At 42.0% G+C, this 18,687-nt stretch overlaps 1 protein-coding gene across 3 annotated transcripts in view; it reads left to right on the plus strand.

Moving 5' to 3' along the window:
* Window positions 1-18,687, plus strand: part of Frs2 (fibroblast growth factor receptor substrate 2) — an 82,102-nt gene that overhangs the window by 54,831 nt on the left and 8,584 nt on the right. For 2 of the 3 annotated variants that reach the window (XM_075954919.1, XM_075954918.1), the window contains exons 3-5: window positions 10,200-10,291; window positions 14,799-14,890; window positions 17,086-17,272. In XM_075954919.1, the coding sequence (XP_075811034.1) occupies window positions 14,825-14,890; window positions 17,086-17,272 (253 nt within the window). In that variant the 5' untranslated portion in view covers window positions 10,200-10,291; window positions 14,799-14,824. The remainder of the gene's footprint in view (window positions 1-10,199; window positions 10,292-14,798; window positions 14,891-17,085; window positions 17,273-18,687) is intronic. The other variant, XM_075954920.1, reaches the window with a different exon arrangement.

The following is an 18,687-nucleotide window of genomic DNA, read 5'->3' on the forward strand; positions in this document are numbered from 1 at the left end:
TGCCCTCACAAGAGGGAGTTGGATCCCATGGTACTGTCCAGTGTGCCATGCTGGGAACCAAACTTTGGTCCCTTACAAGACTAGTATGTGTTCTTAACCACTGAGCTATCCCTGGCTCCAGTATTTAGCACCTTATGCTAAAAACTAAAAGATCTTAGCTGGATGGTTGTGATGCACGCCTTCAAATCCCAGCACCCAGAAGGCAGAGGAAGGTGATCTCTGTGAATTCAAGGCCACAGTGAGTTCCAGCACAGCCGGAGTTGTTATTCAGAGAAACTCTGCCTTGAAAAACAAAACAGCAATAACAACAACAAAAATTGAAAGATCTTATGGCTTTAGGGCCGGAAATCTTAGAACACATTCACCCTCACCTATGTCTGTCTCAAACTCGAGGAACTGAGTGATGCAGCCGGGAGGAAGTGACGGCATGGCTGACAGTGTTGATGTAGACAGGAGCCAGGCAACTGTGCTGGAATCTCTGTAACATGAAAAGGTAGACATTTGGGCTGCAGAGGTGGCTCAGAGGTTAAGAGCACTGGCTGCTCTTCCAGAGGTCCTGAGTTCAATTCCCAGCAACCACATGGTGGCTCACAGCCATCTATAATGAGATCTGGTGCCCTCTTCTGGCCTGCAAGCATACAGACAGACAGAACACTGTATACTAAATAAATAAATAAATAAATAAATAAATAAATAAATAAATCTTTTTTAAAAAAGGTAGACATTTGTTACTCACAGTCTTGATTACTTGGACAACAGCGTGACAAACATTTCTTCTAAAAGAAATTTTGGAATGCTGTATCTTTTTCAAAACATTATTCCCCCATGAACTAGCTGACAGTGTAACAGAAGTAAACATGGAAGACTGCGTGTGTACATGTCTCAGTTAGGGTTTTTATCGCTGTGAAGAGACGCCGTGACCACAGCAACTCTTATAAAGAAAACATTTAATTGGGCTGGCTTACAGTTTCAGAGGTTTAGTCCGTTATCATCATGGCGGGAAGCATGGTGATATGCAGACAGACATGGTGCTGGAACTGAGAGTCCTCCGTCTTGCAGGCAGCTAGGAAGTCAGCTGACACACCAGGTGGTGTCCTGAGCTGAGGAAACCACAAAGTCCACCCCCATAGTGACATACTTCTTTTAAAACAAGGCCTTATCCACCCAGACAAAGCCATACCTCCCAATAGTGCCACTCCCTTTGGAGGCTATTTTCTTTCAACCACCACAGTGTAGTTTTCTTAACATTTTCATGTTGCAGAAATTTATAGATAAAATTTATGAATATATGACCTTTTCTGAGACAGGTTCTCCTATATGTAGCCCAGGCTGGCCACAAACTTAACGCTAATCCATCTGCCTTAGCATACAGACTGCTAAGATTTACAGGCATGTGCCACCAAACCTGGCTAAACACCACTAGTTTTTTAGAAATTTATTTTATTTATATGAGTGTTTCTTATGTGTCTGTGTACCATGTGTATGCCTGGTGCTGAGGAAGTCACAAGAGGACATTGGATCTTCAAGATTTAGATTTATAAAGATGGTTATGAGCTGTCATGGTCTTGGGAATTGAACAGTCGTCCTCTGAAAGAACAAGGGTTCTTAACTGTTGAGTTACCTCAGCCCAGCATGTCCACTCTTAAAGTATTAGTTCCCTTAACTAAAGTTTATTTAGAATTTAATATTAGTACAACATACCAGAAAGAGAAGAAAACCTCACCAACATAACAAAAACAGTGTTTGAACAGTTCACTGTGAACATCATGCTGAGCGGTAGAAGATTAAAAGGTTTTAAAATCAGGAACTAGCCTTTGCTGGAGAGGTTGTGGAGAAAGGGGTACACTCATCCATTGCTGGTGGGAATGCAAACTTGTGCAACCACTTTGGAAAGCAGTGTGGCGGTTTCTCAGGAAATTCGGAATCAACCTACCCCTGGACCCAGCAATACCACTTTTGGGAATATACCCAAGAGAGGCCCTATCATACAACAAAAGTATATGCTCAACTATGTTCATAGCAGCATTGTTTGTAATAGCCAGAACCTGGAAACAACCTAGATGCCCTTCAATGGAAGAATGGATGAAGAAAGTATGGAATATATACATATTAGAGTACTACTCAGCAGTAAAAAACAAGGACTTCTTGAATTTTGCATACAAATGGATGGAAATAGAAAACACTCTCCTGAGTGAGGTAAGCCAGACCCAAAAAGAGGAACATGGGATGTACTCACTCATATTTGGTTTCTAGCCATAAATAAAGGACATTGAGCCTATAATTCGCGAACCTAGAGAAGCTAAATAAGAAGGTGAATCCAAAGACAAACAAATAGTCATCCTCCTGAATATTAACCTTCATCAGGCGATGAAAGGAGACAGAGACAGAGACCCACATTGGAGCACCGGACTGAAATCTCAAGGTACAAATCTGGAGCAGAAGGAGAGAGAGCACGAGCAAGGAACTCAGGACCACAAGGGGTGCACCCACACACTGAGACAGTGGGGATGTTCTATCGGGAACTCACCAAGGGCAGCTGGCCTGGGTCTGAAAAAGCATGGGATAAAACCGGACTTGCTGAATAGCGGACAAGGAGGATTACTGAGAACTCAAGAACAATGGCACTGGGTTTTTGATCCTACTGCACGTACTGGCTTTGTGGGAGCCTAAGCAGTTTGGATGCTCACCTTACTAGACCTGGATGGAGGTGGGTGGTCCTTGGACTTCCCACAGGTCAGGGAACCCTGATTGCTCTTCGAGCAGATGAGGGAGGGGGACTTGATCGGGGGAGGGGGAGGGAAATGGGAGGCGGTGGCAGGGAGGAGGCAGAAATCTTTAATAAATAAATAAAAAAGAATTAGGATGAGAAAAAGAAATAAAATCAGGAACTAGCTGGGAGTGATGGCACATACTTTAATCCCACCACTGGGGAAACAAGAGGCAGACAGATCTCTGTAAATTGAAGATTTGAGGCTACCCTGGTTGACTGAGTTTCAGGACAGCCAGGGCTACACAGTGAACTCTGCCTTGAAAAAAAAAAAACAATTAAACAATAAAGCGTAACTGGAGGTTAAAAAAACTTGTTAGGAGGAATGGATTGGGGAGGGGGAGATTGGGAGACTTGGAAGAGAGAAGGGAGGTGGTCAGCCTGGAAAAAATTAATAAAGTTAAAAAATAATGTAAATATAGAAAAGAATAAAATGATAAAACAGGCTTGGGACTGGGGAATAGAGTGACCGTGTTTAGCATGTGTGTGGATCAGGCAGGGTTCAGTCCCCAGCCCTGTTATATACAATTTATTGAAATATATTAATGAACACCTAAATAAATGGAAATAAGTTTCACATTCATTTCAATTTCTTGGATACAACAAAAGTTTTTAAAGGCTAATGGTATTTCATGATGATTTAGAGGTTTAGCATCCAAACACAGTTTCAGTAGCTGAGTATAGTGGTACGCCCTGTAATTCCAGGGCTTGGGAGGGCCAGTGGGTCCCTACGTGTTTAAAGCTGTCCAGGGCTGTAGTGAGGTGCTCTCTTAGCTCCTGTTTCCCTCACCAAAGACACTACAGTAAAAGTAAAAATAGGGCCGGGTGGTGGTGGCGCACGCCTTTAATCCCAGCACTTAATCCCAGCACTCGGGAGGCAGAGGCAGGCGGGTCTCTGAGTTCGGCCAGCCTGGTCTACAAGAGCTAGTGCCAGGACAGGCTCTAACACTACAGCGAAACCCTGTCTCGAAAAGCCAAAAAAAAAAAGTAAAAATAGAAAATATTTTCAAACCATGTAGATAATACAAGACTGAATGAAATCTAGGGAAATCTAGGGAAATCTAGGTTATGTACAAACTGGAACTCAGCAATGGAAAAAGCAGCTTTGTTTAAAAAAAAAAAAGCTGTGTGTAAAGTCCTTTGAATAGCTATTTCTCCAAAGAAAATATACAAATGAATTAGAGAATGCAAATTTGAATCATAATGATACCAACTCATAATTATTAGGATGATTACTATTTAAAAAAGAAACAGCTGGGCAGTGGTGGCTCACACCTTTTTGCCTTTTTAATCCCAGCACTTGGGAGGCCAAGGCAGACAGATTTCTGTGAGTTCAAGGCTGTTACACAGAGAAACCCTGTCTCAAAAAACAAAACAAACCAAAAAAAAAAACCAGAAAATTCAAATGCTGGTAAGGGTATAAAATTTTGGAACCCCTATTCACTATAAGTATATATACAAATGCACCAATGTTGTGGAAAACAGTATGGCAGTTCTTCTAAAAACTAAAAATAGAAAAACCACATAATGCAGTGCCGAGTCTCTTGGGAATGTCCAAAAGAGCTGTACAGAGTCTTGAAAACACAACCAGAGACTTGAAGACTGCAACCCACATGGCCACTGAGGGAAGAGCTGATAAATCAAATGTGTAGTAAAGCTATCTCGTGGAATACTTCTAACTACGCCTTCCAAGCCCGGCATGGAGGCGCGTGTCTGTAATCCCAGTGCTTGGGGCAGAAGTGGGAAGCTTGTTCTGCTTCCAGGCCAGCATAGTGAATATGTGTTGAAAAAAGAAGATTTTACAACATATAGTGAGACACAGAACAGATGGATCTTGCAGACATGCTAAGTGAAATTAGCCAGCTACAAAGATCCTGTGTAGCCTGTGGTTTCACTACAGTGAGACACTCTCAAAAGCAGAGGTGAAGGTGGAGTTGTAGTTTCCACTGGCTGCTGTCATGGAAACTGTTTAATTTACAAGACAAAATGAGTTCTAGTGGTGGTGATGACTGTAGCACACACTGTGTCTAGTGCACTGTGTGTTCATATGGCGAAGATAGCAATGAGTCTTTTGCCACAACATAATTTTAAATCATAATACAGTTGAATGTTATTCATAGGCATGTATCTTGTGTTCAGTAGAATGCAATTGGATCCTGGCTCAGTTAGTATACCTATTTCGTATCAGTTTACAAATTCATTTCAGAATTCTTTATTGTGTGTGTGGTTCTTAGAATTTCTCTCCAAACTAGTTCCATCAACAGTTAATTCATGTCTGACATATGTTTACATCTTTGAAAAGCCATGATTTCTTTGTTTTTAAGATAGGGTCTCACTATGTAACCCTGGCTGGTCTGGAAATCAGAGCACATACTGATCTTGTAATGGACCTGGGTTTGGTTGGTTCACAGCAGACATATCAGGTGACTAACAACCATCTTTAACTACAGGTTCAGGAGCCAGTCAGACTCCCTCTTCTGGGTTCCACAGGCACTTGCATTCGTATGGTGCACATACATACCCCAAGTCCTTAACACATTGATTGATTGGAAAAATTGATTGAGAGGATCTCACATATTCCAAGCTGGGTTCAAACTTTCTATGTAGCTGAGGATGATTTTGAACTTCTTATCCCCTCCCTCCATCTCTTGAGTGCTGGGATTGCAGATGTGTACGAACTGTGTTGAGTTTATGTGGTCCTGGGATTGAACCTAGGCTTTTGTGCATGGTAGGCAAGTACTCTGCCAACTGAGGTACACCCCCAGCCTCACTAATCCTTTTTAGTAGTATTTCTCTGATAGGGGCTGGAGGGGTGGCTCAGTGGTTAGAAGCCTTTTCTGGTTAGTGGGCTTGCTGCTCTTTCCAGGACCCAAGTTTGGTTGCCAGCACCCATATCAGACAGTTCACCACCACCTATGACTCCAGCTCCAAGGGATCCAGTGCCATCTTCTGACCTCCATAGGTACTTCTATTTCCCTACATTCCAGCTTGAAGGAACTGTAGCAAACCATTTCCAAGAGCAGTCTTTGTTCTGGGTTGTGTGCTTTTGTGTGCATCCTTCTTGATCTGAATCACACCTTCCTAGATAATTTCGATCTACCGTTGAGAACCCAGTTTAGAGATCTCTTTCCCCCAGAAGCTTTTCTTCACACGTTGTCCTCAGTTAAAGGGATTCATAGCACTTGCACATGGCCAGTGACTTTGTTGGGTATCTTTCTTCTTCTGTGTATTCCTCCTCCCTGCGGAATCTGTTACCATAGGAATTGCTGCGTTTATTTGATCCACAGAAAGTGGATGTTCAGAAAATGTTTGTTGGATGCTCCAGTATGCGAGTAGACTGCATTTTAATTACCCTCGTGTTAGCTGTACAGACCATTTTACTCTAGGTAAGTTTTCTTAGCTGTAATTTACAGCCTTTAGTATTCTCCTGTGTGAGCCAAGGTGTTCTAAGCGATAGTGGGGATGTAACATGAATGGATGGTGAGGTTATGCACTGCAGTGTGGTGGAGACATCTCACATGTACTACCTATTTGATATTAAATATACTTTTAGTCGTTGAACATTAAAAAAAGTCTTTGACTGTGGCTGGAAGATGGCTCAGCAGTTAAGAAAGAGCACTTGCTTGCTGTTCATGCAGAAGACCTGGGCTTCAGTTCTCTGGCAGCTCACAGCCAACTGTAATTTTAGTTACATGGGATCAAACACCACCTTCTGGCCTTTGAGTGCACCAAGCATGTATATGGTATAAAGATACACATGCAGGAAAATTTATGCATATAAAATAAATATAAATAAATTATTTTTTAAAAAGTGGGGCTTGGAGAAGTGACTTAGCAGTTAAGAGCACTTACTTGCTCTTCCAGAGAACCCAGTTGCCTCCACAGGCCTTATGTGTGCATGTGGTGCACAGACACACATGTAGGCAAGACACATGTATACTTTTTTTTTTTTTTTTTTTTTTTGCCTCAAATGCACAGAGATCTACCGGCCTCTGCCTTCTCAGTGCTGGGATTAAAGTCATGTGCCTCCATGCCCAGCTGTTTTATTTGTTGTTTTGAGACAAGGTCCCAGCCATACGATGGTGGCATACGCCTTTAATCCTAGCACTCAGGAAGCAGAAGCAGGTGGATCTCCGTGAGTTTGAGGCCAGGCTGGTCTACAGAGCAAGTTCTAGGACAACCAGAGCTGTTACACAGAAAAACCTTGTCTTAAAAAACCAAAATGTCCCACGAGGCAGCATTGGCTGGCCTGGAACACAGACCAAGCTGGCCTAAGACACATGTATTCTTAAAAACAACAAAAAAAAATGATTGTTTATAAAATATTGTATAAGGGGCTGGACAGATGGCTTGGAGATTAAGAGCACTAACTGCTCTTCCAGAGGTCCTGAGTTCAGTTGCCAGCAACCACATGGGTGAGATCTGGCACCCTCTTCTGGCAGAACAGTCTGGACATTATAAATAAATAGTTCTTTTAAAAAATGGTATGAAACCCTCAAAAACAATAAAATATATTTAAAAAAAAACAAACAAACCAGAGCCCCTTTTCTTGTTGTAAATTTTTTTGAGACTCCCCTGAAGACCTATAGTTTTTAAGAAGACAAATGTGGTGTGTCCTCATAAGCCCAGCACTAGGGAGGCCAGGACTATAAATATAGTAAATAGTTTAAAGCGGTGGTTCTCAGTCTTTTTAATGTTGTGTCCCTTTAATACAGTTCCTCTTGTTATAGTGACCCCCCCAACTATAAGATTATTTTCATTGCTACTTCATAACTGTAATTTTGCTACTGTTACGAATTGTAATGTAAATATCTGATATGCAGGGTATCTAATATGTAACCCCAACGTGGGGTGTGACCCACAGGTTGAAAACGTCTGTTAAGTCTAAGTCTTAGACTATCTAGCAAGGTCCCCATCTTAACAGACAGACAAACAAGAAGCTGTGCTAAAAGTGATGCTGGATTGCTGTGCATCCCCCTCCATGGAGATGCAAGCAAGTACCTGGTGTGCTTGTTTTATGTACAGGTATTAAAGTCAGAGTTGTAATTAGTATCTGTAAGTATAGGAGTTTGGAAGTGTTTATTTTGAATTACCATCTGTTTGTGAGTGAATTCTGGTTAGTATGTAGGTCAAAATGGGATCCTCCGGAGCTTCCTGGTAGATACAGTGTAGGTGTTCAGTAAATACCTTTCTGTTTGAGTGAGTTTGACCCCCTTTCTTCTGCAGTAAACAGATGGATCAGAAAATGTACAAAGTTGCAATGAAGTCCCTTAGGATTGTAGACTAATTTATTGTTAGAATGCCAGTCCCCGACTCTTTTGGGAATGTTTCTCTTTTAGCTGTTGTTTTGTTTTGTTTTGAGACAGGGTTTCTCTGCATAACTTGACTGTCCTGGAACTCACCCTGTAGACAAGACTGGCTTTAAACTCACAGAGATCCACCTGCCTCTGCTGTCTGAGTGCTGGGATTAAAGGCTTGCACCACCACCTCCCAGCTGGAATGTTTTTATTATCATCAACTTTCTTTTTTTTTAATATTTATTTATTTATTCTGTATACAATATTCTGTCTGTGTGTATGTCTGCAGGCCAGAAGAGGGCACCAGACCTCATTACAGATGGTTGTGAGCCACCATGTGGTTGCCAGGAATTGAACTCAGGACCTTTGGAAGAGCAGGCAATGCTCTTAACCACTGAGCCATCTCTCCAGCCCCTATCATCAACTTTCAGATTGACTAATGTTCCTGACTGGGAGGTCTTATGGAATAGAAGATACAGAGCATGGATTCTAAAGGGGTCTTGAGTTTTAGGAAGAATCACCACGAATGCAGAATTAGTGTACTGGAGGTTTAAAAAGGACTTTAAGTCTGGAAAGGAGCCATATTTACAGCAGAGGACATATGTTTAGAGAAGTGAATCAGCCATTATCATAGCTGTAGTAGGACATATGTATATAGAAGTGGACTGGGCAGTGTCGTGGCTGTAATGGGACATATGTATATAGAAGTGGACTGGGCAGTGTCGTGGCTGTAGTGGACATATGTATATAGAAGTGGACTGGGCAGTGTCGTGGCTGTAGTGGGACCTATGTATATAGAAGTGGACTGGGCAGTGTCGTGGCTGTAGTGGGGCATATGTATATAGAAGTGGACTGGGCAGTGTCGTGGCTGTAGTGGGGCATATGTATATAGAAGTGGACTGGGCAGTGTCGTGGCTGTAGTGGGACATATGTATATAGAAGTGGACTGGGCAGTGTCGTGGCTGTAGTGGACATATGTATATAGAAGTGGACTGGGCAGTGTCGTGGCTGTAATGGGACATATGTATATAGAAGTGGACTGGGCAGTGTCGTGGCTGTAGTGGACATATGTATATAGAAGTGGACTGGGCAGTGTCGTGGCTGTAGTGGGACCTATGTATATAGAAGTGGACTGGGCAGTGTCGTGGCTGTAATGGGACATATGTATATAGAAGTGGACTGGGCAGTGTCGTGGCTGTAGTGGGACATATGTATATAGAAGTGGACTGGGCAGTGTCGTGGCTGTAGTGGACATATGTATATAGAAGTGGACTGGGCAGTGTCGTGGCTGTAGTGGACATATGTATATAGAAGTGGACTGGGCAGTGCCGTGGCTGTAGTGGGACATATGTATATAGAAGTGGACTGGGCAGTGCCGTGGCTGTAGTGGGACATATGTATATAGAAGTGGACTGGGCAGTGCCGTGGCTGTAGTGGGACATATGTATATAGAAGTGGACTGGGCAGTGTCGTGGCTGTAGTGGGACATATGTATATAGAAGTGGACTGGGCAGTGCCGTGGCTGTAATGGGACATATGTATATAGAAGTGGACTGGGCAGTGTCGTGGCTGTAGTGGACATATGTATATAGAAGTGGACTGGGCAGTGTCGTGGCTGTAGTGGGACCTATGTATATAGAAGTGGACTGGGCAGTGTCGTGGCTGTAGTGGGACCTATGTATATAGAAGTGGACTGGGCAGTGTCGTGGCTGTAGTGGACATATGTATATAGAAGTGGACTGCGCAGTGTCGTGGCTGTAGTGGACATATGTATATAGAAGTGGACTGGGCAGTGTCGTGGCTGTAGTGGGACCTATGTATATAGAAGTGGACTGGGCAGTACTGTAGCTTTAGTCCAGAAGCCAGAGTCGTTGTAGAACTTAGGTTGATGCATTACTTTTTTTAAAATCTAGCTTGGATATTTTTAAATCAATATTTTAGATCTTTGAATTTTTTTATATTGGTCAGCTGAACTAGTAGTACTACCAGAAGTCTTAGAGTGAAAGCTTTTATCTTAAAAGAAGCAAAGTCTCAGGACTGTGTGTTCTTCAGTGGTTAAGAACATGTACTCAGCATGTATGAGGTTCCAGCTTCAACTGCCAGAAAGAGATTGATTTTTTTTCTGTTATTTCTAGGTTAAGTCATTAAATGAAGAAATCGTATTTTGAAATATGATTAATCTCCTGATGCAGCATCAGAGGCTAACAATATTCATGGCCAAATCTAGGTAAGTTGAAATTTACCTTAAAAGAAAGGGCCAATCAACTTAATACTGTTTTGTTGAATGTAACCATGTTGAGTCTTGATTACTGACTGACTCCCTTGTTCCCAGAAAATAAGTGCAAATGACCTTAATTAAACAAACACAGTATTTCCTAGTGGAGAATATTCACACAGTCTGTGGAAGTTGATCTCAGGTGAAAGCTGCCTGTTGCTGTTGAATATACTCAGATATCAGTGTTGTCCTTGGGGAGCATAAGATCACCTACGTATGTGTCGAGTTCTGGAGACATGTGCTTATGAGAGCACATGGGTCTTTATTCAGTGTTTAAGGTGTCACAGCTGAGATGTGGCAACCAGATACTGATGTGCTATTCAAAAGTGAAAACTATCCAGCACCTCTCCTTTCTCTTTGTTAGGAGATTGTGGGTGAGAAGGAGGGCCTCGGAGATTTGAATAGAGATTTCACATCTTTTAGGGCAATGCACAGCTGTAGCAATGAGGAACTCTTACCAACTCTGAAAGTCTGCACTGGATCCACACAAGAATGGGCTTGTCCTCAGGCAGACACAGGCAGACATGGTGGAGGAGGGACTCAGGGCACCCTGTCCCTTACTGCAGAACTGTTTCTTACTGATAGAGTCAGAGAGAGGAGGAGTCAGTTGGCATCCACTGGTGACCCCATCATGTTCCATTGTTCCCATTGTTAGTCCTAGTCCAGTAGTCACAGGTATGGTCCTGGTTAAACTAAAGGAGTCACACAGCAAGACCAGACGGCATGAGTCTCGGAAGGGACAAGTTGGAAGGAGGAGTGTACTCAGAGAAGGAGGAGTGTACTCAGGGAAGGAGGATGGTGAAGAGGTAGAGGAAGAGAACAACCTGAATGCATTGTGCACATCAACGAAACTGTCAAAACTCTAATTCAGTTTCTAAACAGGTCTCTTTCCCAAAGCTGGAATATAAACCACTGCCTGTGTTCACCAGCTTGAGCTTTTCTCGAGGACTAAGCCCCTGCTCTCATCGTGTCAAAACCTTGTCCTGATTTTGCCCCCCCCCCTTCATTTGTTGGCTAGCCCTCTTCTTTGTTCCTTTCCTATTACCAATATCTTGTCATACCTTTGTCTCACTTACTCTCACACCCTAGGTCAGATGACCCCTCTGACTGCTGGATGCCACTAATAGAGGGCATCATCTTGTTGTCTTGTCTGTCCCTCATTCTCTGCTGCGGTCGCCTCATCTAAAAACCCAGCTTCATTCACTCCAACTTCAAAAGTCCCCATAGTCTATTCAGTCTCAAACTTACTTCAAAGTCCAAAGTCTCCTCGGAGATGCATGACAATCTCTTGACTGTAATCACCTATAAAAACCAAAATAAAAAAGCAGATCACATACTTCAACATATAATGTCACAGGATATACATTTGGATAATATCCCAAAACATAGAGAAGGGAGCATATCAAGGACATATTAGACCACAGCAAGAGCAAAAACCAGATGGGCAAACTCCAAACTCTGCATCTTTGCATCTGATGTCAAAACGCTCTTCAGGTCTCCAGTTCTGTTCAGATTTGTTTACAACTTACTTCTTTTGGGCTGGTTCCACTCCCTGTTAGTAGCTCTTCTCCTCAGGTATCCCATGACTCTGGCAGTGGAGTGCTTTAGCACTGCTTAATGGGGCATACTAGTAGGAGCATGGAAGACAGATGCTAAGAGTTATTTGAACTGATGGGGGTCACTCAAGGGGTTTCAGAGAAGAATTTTAGTATGTTGTCTAGAGATCATTCTTGTGATATTTTAGTGAAAAAAAAAAGTGGCTGCCTTTTGCCCTTGTCTGAAGAGTTTTCCCAAGGCTAAAGTGAAGAATTTTGGGTTAATGTATCCTGCAGGCAGGTGAATTTTTTTTTTTTTGGTTTTTCGAGACAAGGTTTCTCTGTAGATTTGGTGCCCGTCCTGGAACTAGCTCTTGTAGACCAGGCTGGCCTCGAACTCACAGAGATCCGCCTGCCTCTGCCTCTGCTGGGATTAAAGGCGTGCGCCACCACCGCCCGGCACGCAGGTGAATTTTAGTGCACATCTGACTAGCCCCCTTCCATAGTTAAAATGAATGTGTTTAAGGAGGACAGGGAAAGAATGACATAATTTTAAGATTTTCAAAATGTTTCTATCAGTTATACCTTTTTTTTATTATTATGTATACAGTATTCTCAGTATTCTGTCTGCATGTATACCTGCAGGCCAGAAGAAGGCACCAGATCTTACTACAGATGGTTGTGAGCCACCATGTGGTTGCTGGGAATAGGCAGTGCTCTTAACCACTGAGCCATCTCTCCAGCCCCAGTTATACCATTTGTAAACTTAAAAATATTTTTCTCTTTTAATAATTTGATACTTATCAATCAAAAACTTAAAACATATATAGAACATGTGCTACGTTAAATAGTGTGCTAGTGCCCTAGGGAATGAAGAAGAGAGGATACCTGTCTTCAGAGATCACAGCAAAATTAGTTGACTAACACACAGAACACCTTAAAAGACCATGCCGTTTTACTATGAGAATACTGCAGGTTACATTCTTCTAGGTTTATATGATAGTACAATTTTTCATCTTAATTTTAATTGCCAAGCATTCTTTACCTTAGTGTAATATAGTTCACTTAGTTCAGAAATAGCCTAAAGTACCTACTTACTGTTGAACATTACAAAGGATGAGTAAGGCCCACTCCTGCTGGGAAGGAGCTCATAATAGAGGGAGAACAGTATGTAAGTGGATAGCCAGCCACAATTTCTGCTAAAGACAAAGCGATGTAGGTGCAGTTGGGCAACCTAGGGTGCTTAGATGGTGTTGTGTGAAAATTCTAATTAATCTGATAGGTTGGCATCAGGAAAGGGAAGCTGCAGACAGCTATTGTGGAAGGATGTGAGACAACAGCTGATGTGGGGATGGTAGTTTGTTTATTCTAACTAGAGGTAGGGGTAGTTAGAGCAGGGGAGAAGAGGGGTTGGGCTGGTATCTTACCCACGTTGAGGAGGCCGCTTGTGGTTCCCAGCCACCCAGCTGGCTTAGACCTGAAATAACCACACAGAAACTGTATTAATTAAATCACTGCTTGGCCCATTAGCTCTAACTTCTTACTGGCTAACTCTTAAATTAATTTAACCCATTTCTATTAATCTGTATATTGCCACGTGGCTGTGGCTTACTGACTAAAATTCCTAATGGCTATCTTCAGTGGCTCCATGACTTCTCTCTCTCTCCACCTCCTTCTCTCAGCATTCTGTTTAGTTTTTCCCCGCCTAGCTCTGTTCTACCCTATCAGGGCAAGCCAGTTTTTTTATTCATTAACCAATAATGAATATTAACCAATAAAAGCAACACATAGACAAAAAGACCTCCCGTACCAGGGGGTTTGGTTTTGGTTTTTAAACCTGAAAGCAGTTAAAAAAACAAAAACCAAAACAAAACACTGAATTTAAACAGTTTTAATCACATCTGTGTTTGGAATATTGTCTGGTTCCTGTGCATCTTTGCCTACCCCATGTAGCAAATGGCAAATGTATTCTGCTTCTCTGGTTTGTTTAGAAGTAATGCTTTGACATTCTCCTTTATTTTCACCTCTGTGACATTCTCCTTTATTGTCACCTCTGTGAGCTTTATCTGACCTTCTGTGGCAAAGGACTAAATAGACAAAATATATCACAAGTAAATAAACAAAGGTTGACCAGTGTTGTGTGTTTTATTCTACAGGTTGAATTAAATTGGTCTTCTTTCTTACTAATGTACTGTTTAAAGTTTGTTGTGTGTTGCTTGCCAATGAACTCTTGTCTAATAGGACACGTAAAAGGGACTACAATGAGTAATAAGAATCAAAATACCTGCTAGCCAAAAATGTAGCATCTTTTTAAAAAAAATTGTACACACACACATGCACGCAGCCCTGGCTGGCCTGGAACTCTCCATATGAATCAGGCTAGCTTCAGACTCCCAAGAGCTGGTTGTCTCTGCTGGTATTAAAGACATGTGCCACATGCCCAGCTTTTATTTTTTTAAAAGAAGGGACATGAAATTTCTGATAAGCCATAAAAGATTAGTTTCTTGTTGGATAGTGGTGGCACATACCTTTAATCCTAGGACTTGTGAGGTAGAGGAAGGTGGATTTCTGTGAGTCTGAGGACAGCCAAGGCTACACAGAGAAACCCTGTCTCGGAAACCTCTCCCCCAATTAGTTTTTTGATTAACTATTGAATAACTGTAAACTAATTGTTTAGGTAGTAGTACATGGTTTTAGAATAAGCAGACCTTTATAAGTTAAACTGGAAACACTCATTTCTGAGGCATGTATCACCAAGCAGAATTGACCAGCTGGCTGAATGAAATTTAATTCTAAACATTAACATCATTGGGCTTTATTTTCTGCATCAAAGTATCATGCTTGTGTGTGGTGCTTTCTAGTCTTTTCCTGTTTTGCAACTTTTGTATCCTGGTATAATTTTCTTCAAATTATTTTCTGTGCAGTGCTCACATGGTCTTCTGAAGAAGCCATGGGTAGCTGTTGTAGCTGTCCAGATAAAGACACTGTCCCAGATAACCATCGGAACAAGTTTAAGGTCAGTAAAGCCGGCAAAACTATGTTGTTCTTCTTCTGCCTCCTTCGATGTACTTGAACACTAAGTCATCTTGCCGTCTTTCTTTTTATTACCCAGAACCTTTTATTTCCCCACCTTTCCCACAGTCTGCCTTTTCTTATTTGATTGTAAATGGCACTTTCTTACTAACAATATGGATTATTGGTCCATTTCTGGACATACTGTAACAAATGTCTCTGGCTCAATACTTCAAAGGAAAGAGGTGTGTCTAGCTTACAATTTTGAATAGAAGAGGTCAATCAACATAGCACCGGCCCTAACCAAGGACCCCTTTACTTGACTGCCTTGTGGTATAGTATCTCAGTGGCCTGCACAACCAGAACTCTGAGAGACTGGGTTAGCTGGGGTCTCACAGATCCTATGTTGACCCTTTTGAGGGCACACTCCCAGTAACCTAAGGACCTCCCATATGCCTACCTCTTAAGTCAGTACTGCCACCTCAGCATTGCCACAGTGATGGCCAAGCCTCCGCAGATGAACAGCCATGGGGACAAACCATAACAGGAATCCTCCTTTAGTTTTCATTTGGTCCTTTGTGTCCCGTTGATCACATGATTGCGATAATCGTTTCTTTAAAACGTCATTTTCGAGTAGTCTTTGTAGTCTTACCACTTGTCAACTTTCTGTCGCTAACAAAGGCCTTATTTTGGAGAAGAGTTTTATTTGGGGTCAGCCTTGGAGGTTACAGCACGGGATCGGTTAGCCTGCTGCTATGGGACGGCACAGCGAGGCAGAGTGCTGTAGAGCACAGTGTCGTGGTCGGGATACACTTTATAAGTGCTGCTGCCACGGTCGGGGTCTGTGGCTTTGACACTTAAGATCCCAATAGTAGCATCATCATTTAGACATCTTCATGCATGCTTAAATGGACGATTAATTTGTTTTTTGTTTGTTTGTTTGTTTTTGGGTCTTTTGTTTTTGTTGTTGCTTTTTGCTTTTTTTGTTTGTAATTTTTAGAGACAGGGTTTCTCTGACTGTCCTGGGACTTGCTTTGTAGCCCAGGCTGACCTCTAACTCAGAGATCTGCCTGCCAATGCCTCCTGAGTGCTGGGATTAAAAGTTTACATCACCATGCCAGGTCATATTTTTTTCTTGATAAGATAGTCTTGCTGTGTATCCAAGTCTACCTTGTAGCCCCCAGCACTCTTTTTCGTCTCTAGCTGGATTGTAGGGCTTGTGCTACCATCTTTGGCTTGATTTCTTCACCACACTTGGATTTACCCTGTGGTCGCTGCACAATTTGGTCCTCTTTCTTCCTTCAGTAACGTGCTACAATAGGCTAAATTCTTCCAGTCTGACCTCGGTGTGCTGGTCTTAGCTTCAGGGTGGCATGTATCTTGCATGAGTTCCAGCTCTGTTACTTAACAGCTTTGCACTCTGGGGCAGTTTGTATGATTAGTAAGTCTTACTGCCGTTGGTACAACGTTGACCTGTAGTCAGGGGTTGTTAGAAAAATTAAGTGGGGAAAGTACATGCAAATCTCCTGTTTGTGCCCAGGGGCATGACAGCGTCTCCATAAATATATTACTCTTTATTCTTGGTCTTTGGCCATTTTCTTTGTTTGCAGTGCTAGAATGGAACCTAGGGCTTCATGCACGCTAGTCAAGTGAGCCATTAACCCAGCCCATCTCTGGGTGTTTTCTGGAGCTTGGCATTACAGTCCTTTTTTTTTTTTTTTTTTTTTTTTTTAGATGAACTTTGGGTTGGGCCTGTCTTAATTTGACCTTTTTAAAGGTACTTTCTTTATTTTGTTTCAGCATTGTTTCTTCATATTGTGTTTGTATCTTGTGAGCCACCAGCTTTCCCTTTTGCTGGATTTCCTCTATAAAGTTAATCCTACTCAAGTCTAGTTAAAATCCCTCCTTACTGTTTTCAGCTGCCGTAGGCAGTCGTTGCTGCCTTGGCTAGTCTCTGCTGCGCTCATTTGTCAGCTCGTCTAGCATAGTGTGACTTGGTGTTTGTATCTTATTTCTCCAGTGGAAATGTAAACTCTTTACACATGTGAGTGGATATTATTTTATTGCTGTATAGATCATACCCTACACACATTGACAGGTGGATGAACTAGCAAGTGAAAAAATAAGTTGATATAATTATCAGCAGTGCATTTTTCTGAAAGTTGGTGAAATGTTTAAGATGCTATTATTTCTTTTTAGGTCATTAATGTGGATGATGATGGGAATGAGCTAGGCTCTGGCATAATGGAGCTTACAGACACAGAACTGATTCTATACACCCGTAAACGTGATTCAGTAAAATGGCACTACCTCTGCCTGCGACGATATGGCTATGACTCAAATCTCTTTTCTTTTGAAAGTGGTCGAAGGTGTCAGACTGGACAAGGTAGGTAAAGCCTTCATTTTCTTCAGATATATTTGAAACATTATGCTTTCAGTTATTCTGTATACAGCGTTTCATTTCTGTGAGGAAGGCTGGGAATGATGATGACACATGCTCGCTTATACACCTAGCCCCTGGGAGGCAGAAGCAGGAGGATTCTTGCAAACTCTACATAGCGAATTCCAAGCCGGGCAGGTTTAAAAAGAAAGACCCTGTGCCAATAAATAAATTCCCCACAAAACTCCCAAACAGAATGGTTTTAAAAAAAAAGAAAATTATGGCTGGGCAGGGATGGCACACCTTTAATTCCAGCACTCAGAAGGCAGAGGTAGGTAGATCTTGGAGTTTGAGGCAAGCCTGGTCTTATAGAGTGAGTTCCAGAACAGCCAGAGTTCCACAGTGAAACCTGTCTCAGTTTTTAAAAAAAGAGAAAGAGAGCAAAGAAAGAAAAAAAGAAAGAAAGAAAGAAAGAAAGAAAGAAAGAAAGAAAGAAAGAAAATAGATTAATGTCCATTTATTTATCAAGCATGCACTAAACACTTTGCCCTTGGTAGAAGTAAAATGGCTAAGTATTAGTTTTGGTCCTAACTTCTTGGGAAAGCAATGTAAACACGGGAGTCAGATAGAACATGGTTTTATTTTTTAACTAATTAATAATAATGATGATAATAATTTTGACTCCCTACTAATGGAGTAGCTTGGGCAAGTTATATGCCTTCTGTTGGAACTTTGTAGAGGGCAATGATAATGCCTGTCTCATGGGATTGTGATAGTGAACCAGGCCATGGTTATAAAGCCCACAGGCAGGCCTGCTCGGTGGTGAGTGTTGCGTTGTTCCTGGTGACTGGGCTCCCCCTGCTGTTAAAGCCTCTGGAGTATATGTGCAGATAGATCCCCTTTGCTCTGAAAGGTCCTGTAAACAAACTGAAATTATCTTAGCTTTATGGATTTATGCCTTGAGATAAGACGTCTGTAATTGATTGATCAGAAGTTGTTTCTTCCTGTTGGCACATTAGGATGCTGTCTTAGTCGCTGTTCAATTGCTGTGAAGAGACACCATGACCAAGGCAAACCTTATAAAGGAAATATTTAACTGGGGCTGGCTTACAGTTGTCTGCAGGGCAGGGAGCATAGTGCTGGAGCAGTAGCTGAGAGCCTTTCATCCTGATGCACTGGTGGCAGCAGAGATTGTGCTGACCTGGGCTTTCGACACCTCAGAAACCCTTCCCAGTTACACACTCCCTCATGAGGCCATACTTAATCCTTAAACATTCCACCAACCAGGGACTAGATGTTCAAATATTTGAGCTAGGAGGCCTATTTTTATCCAGACCACCACAGATGCCTATTTCACAAATTGTTTTTCTTTGAGTCCTTATAACTTTTCAAAAATTTATTACTGTATATTAATTATACAT

Source organism: Microtus pennsylvanicus, chromosome 20, assembly GCF_037038515.1.
Source record: "Microtus pennsylvanicus isolate mMicPen1 chromosome 20, mMicPen1.hap1, whole genome shotgun sequence".
Lineage (NCBI taxonomy): Eukaryota > Metazoa > Chordata > Mammalia > Rodentia > Cricetidae > Microtus > Microtus pennsylvanicus.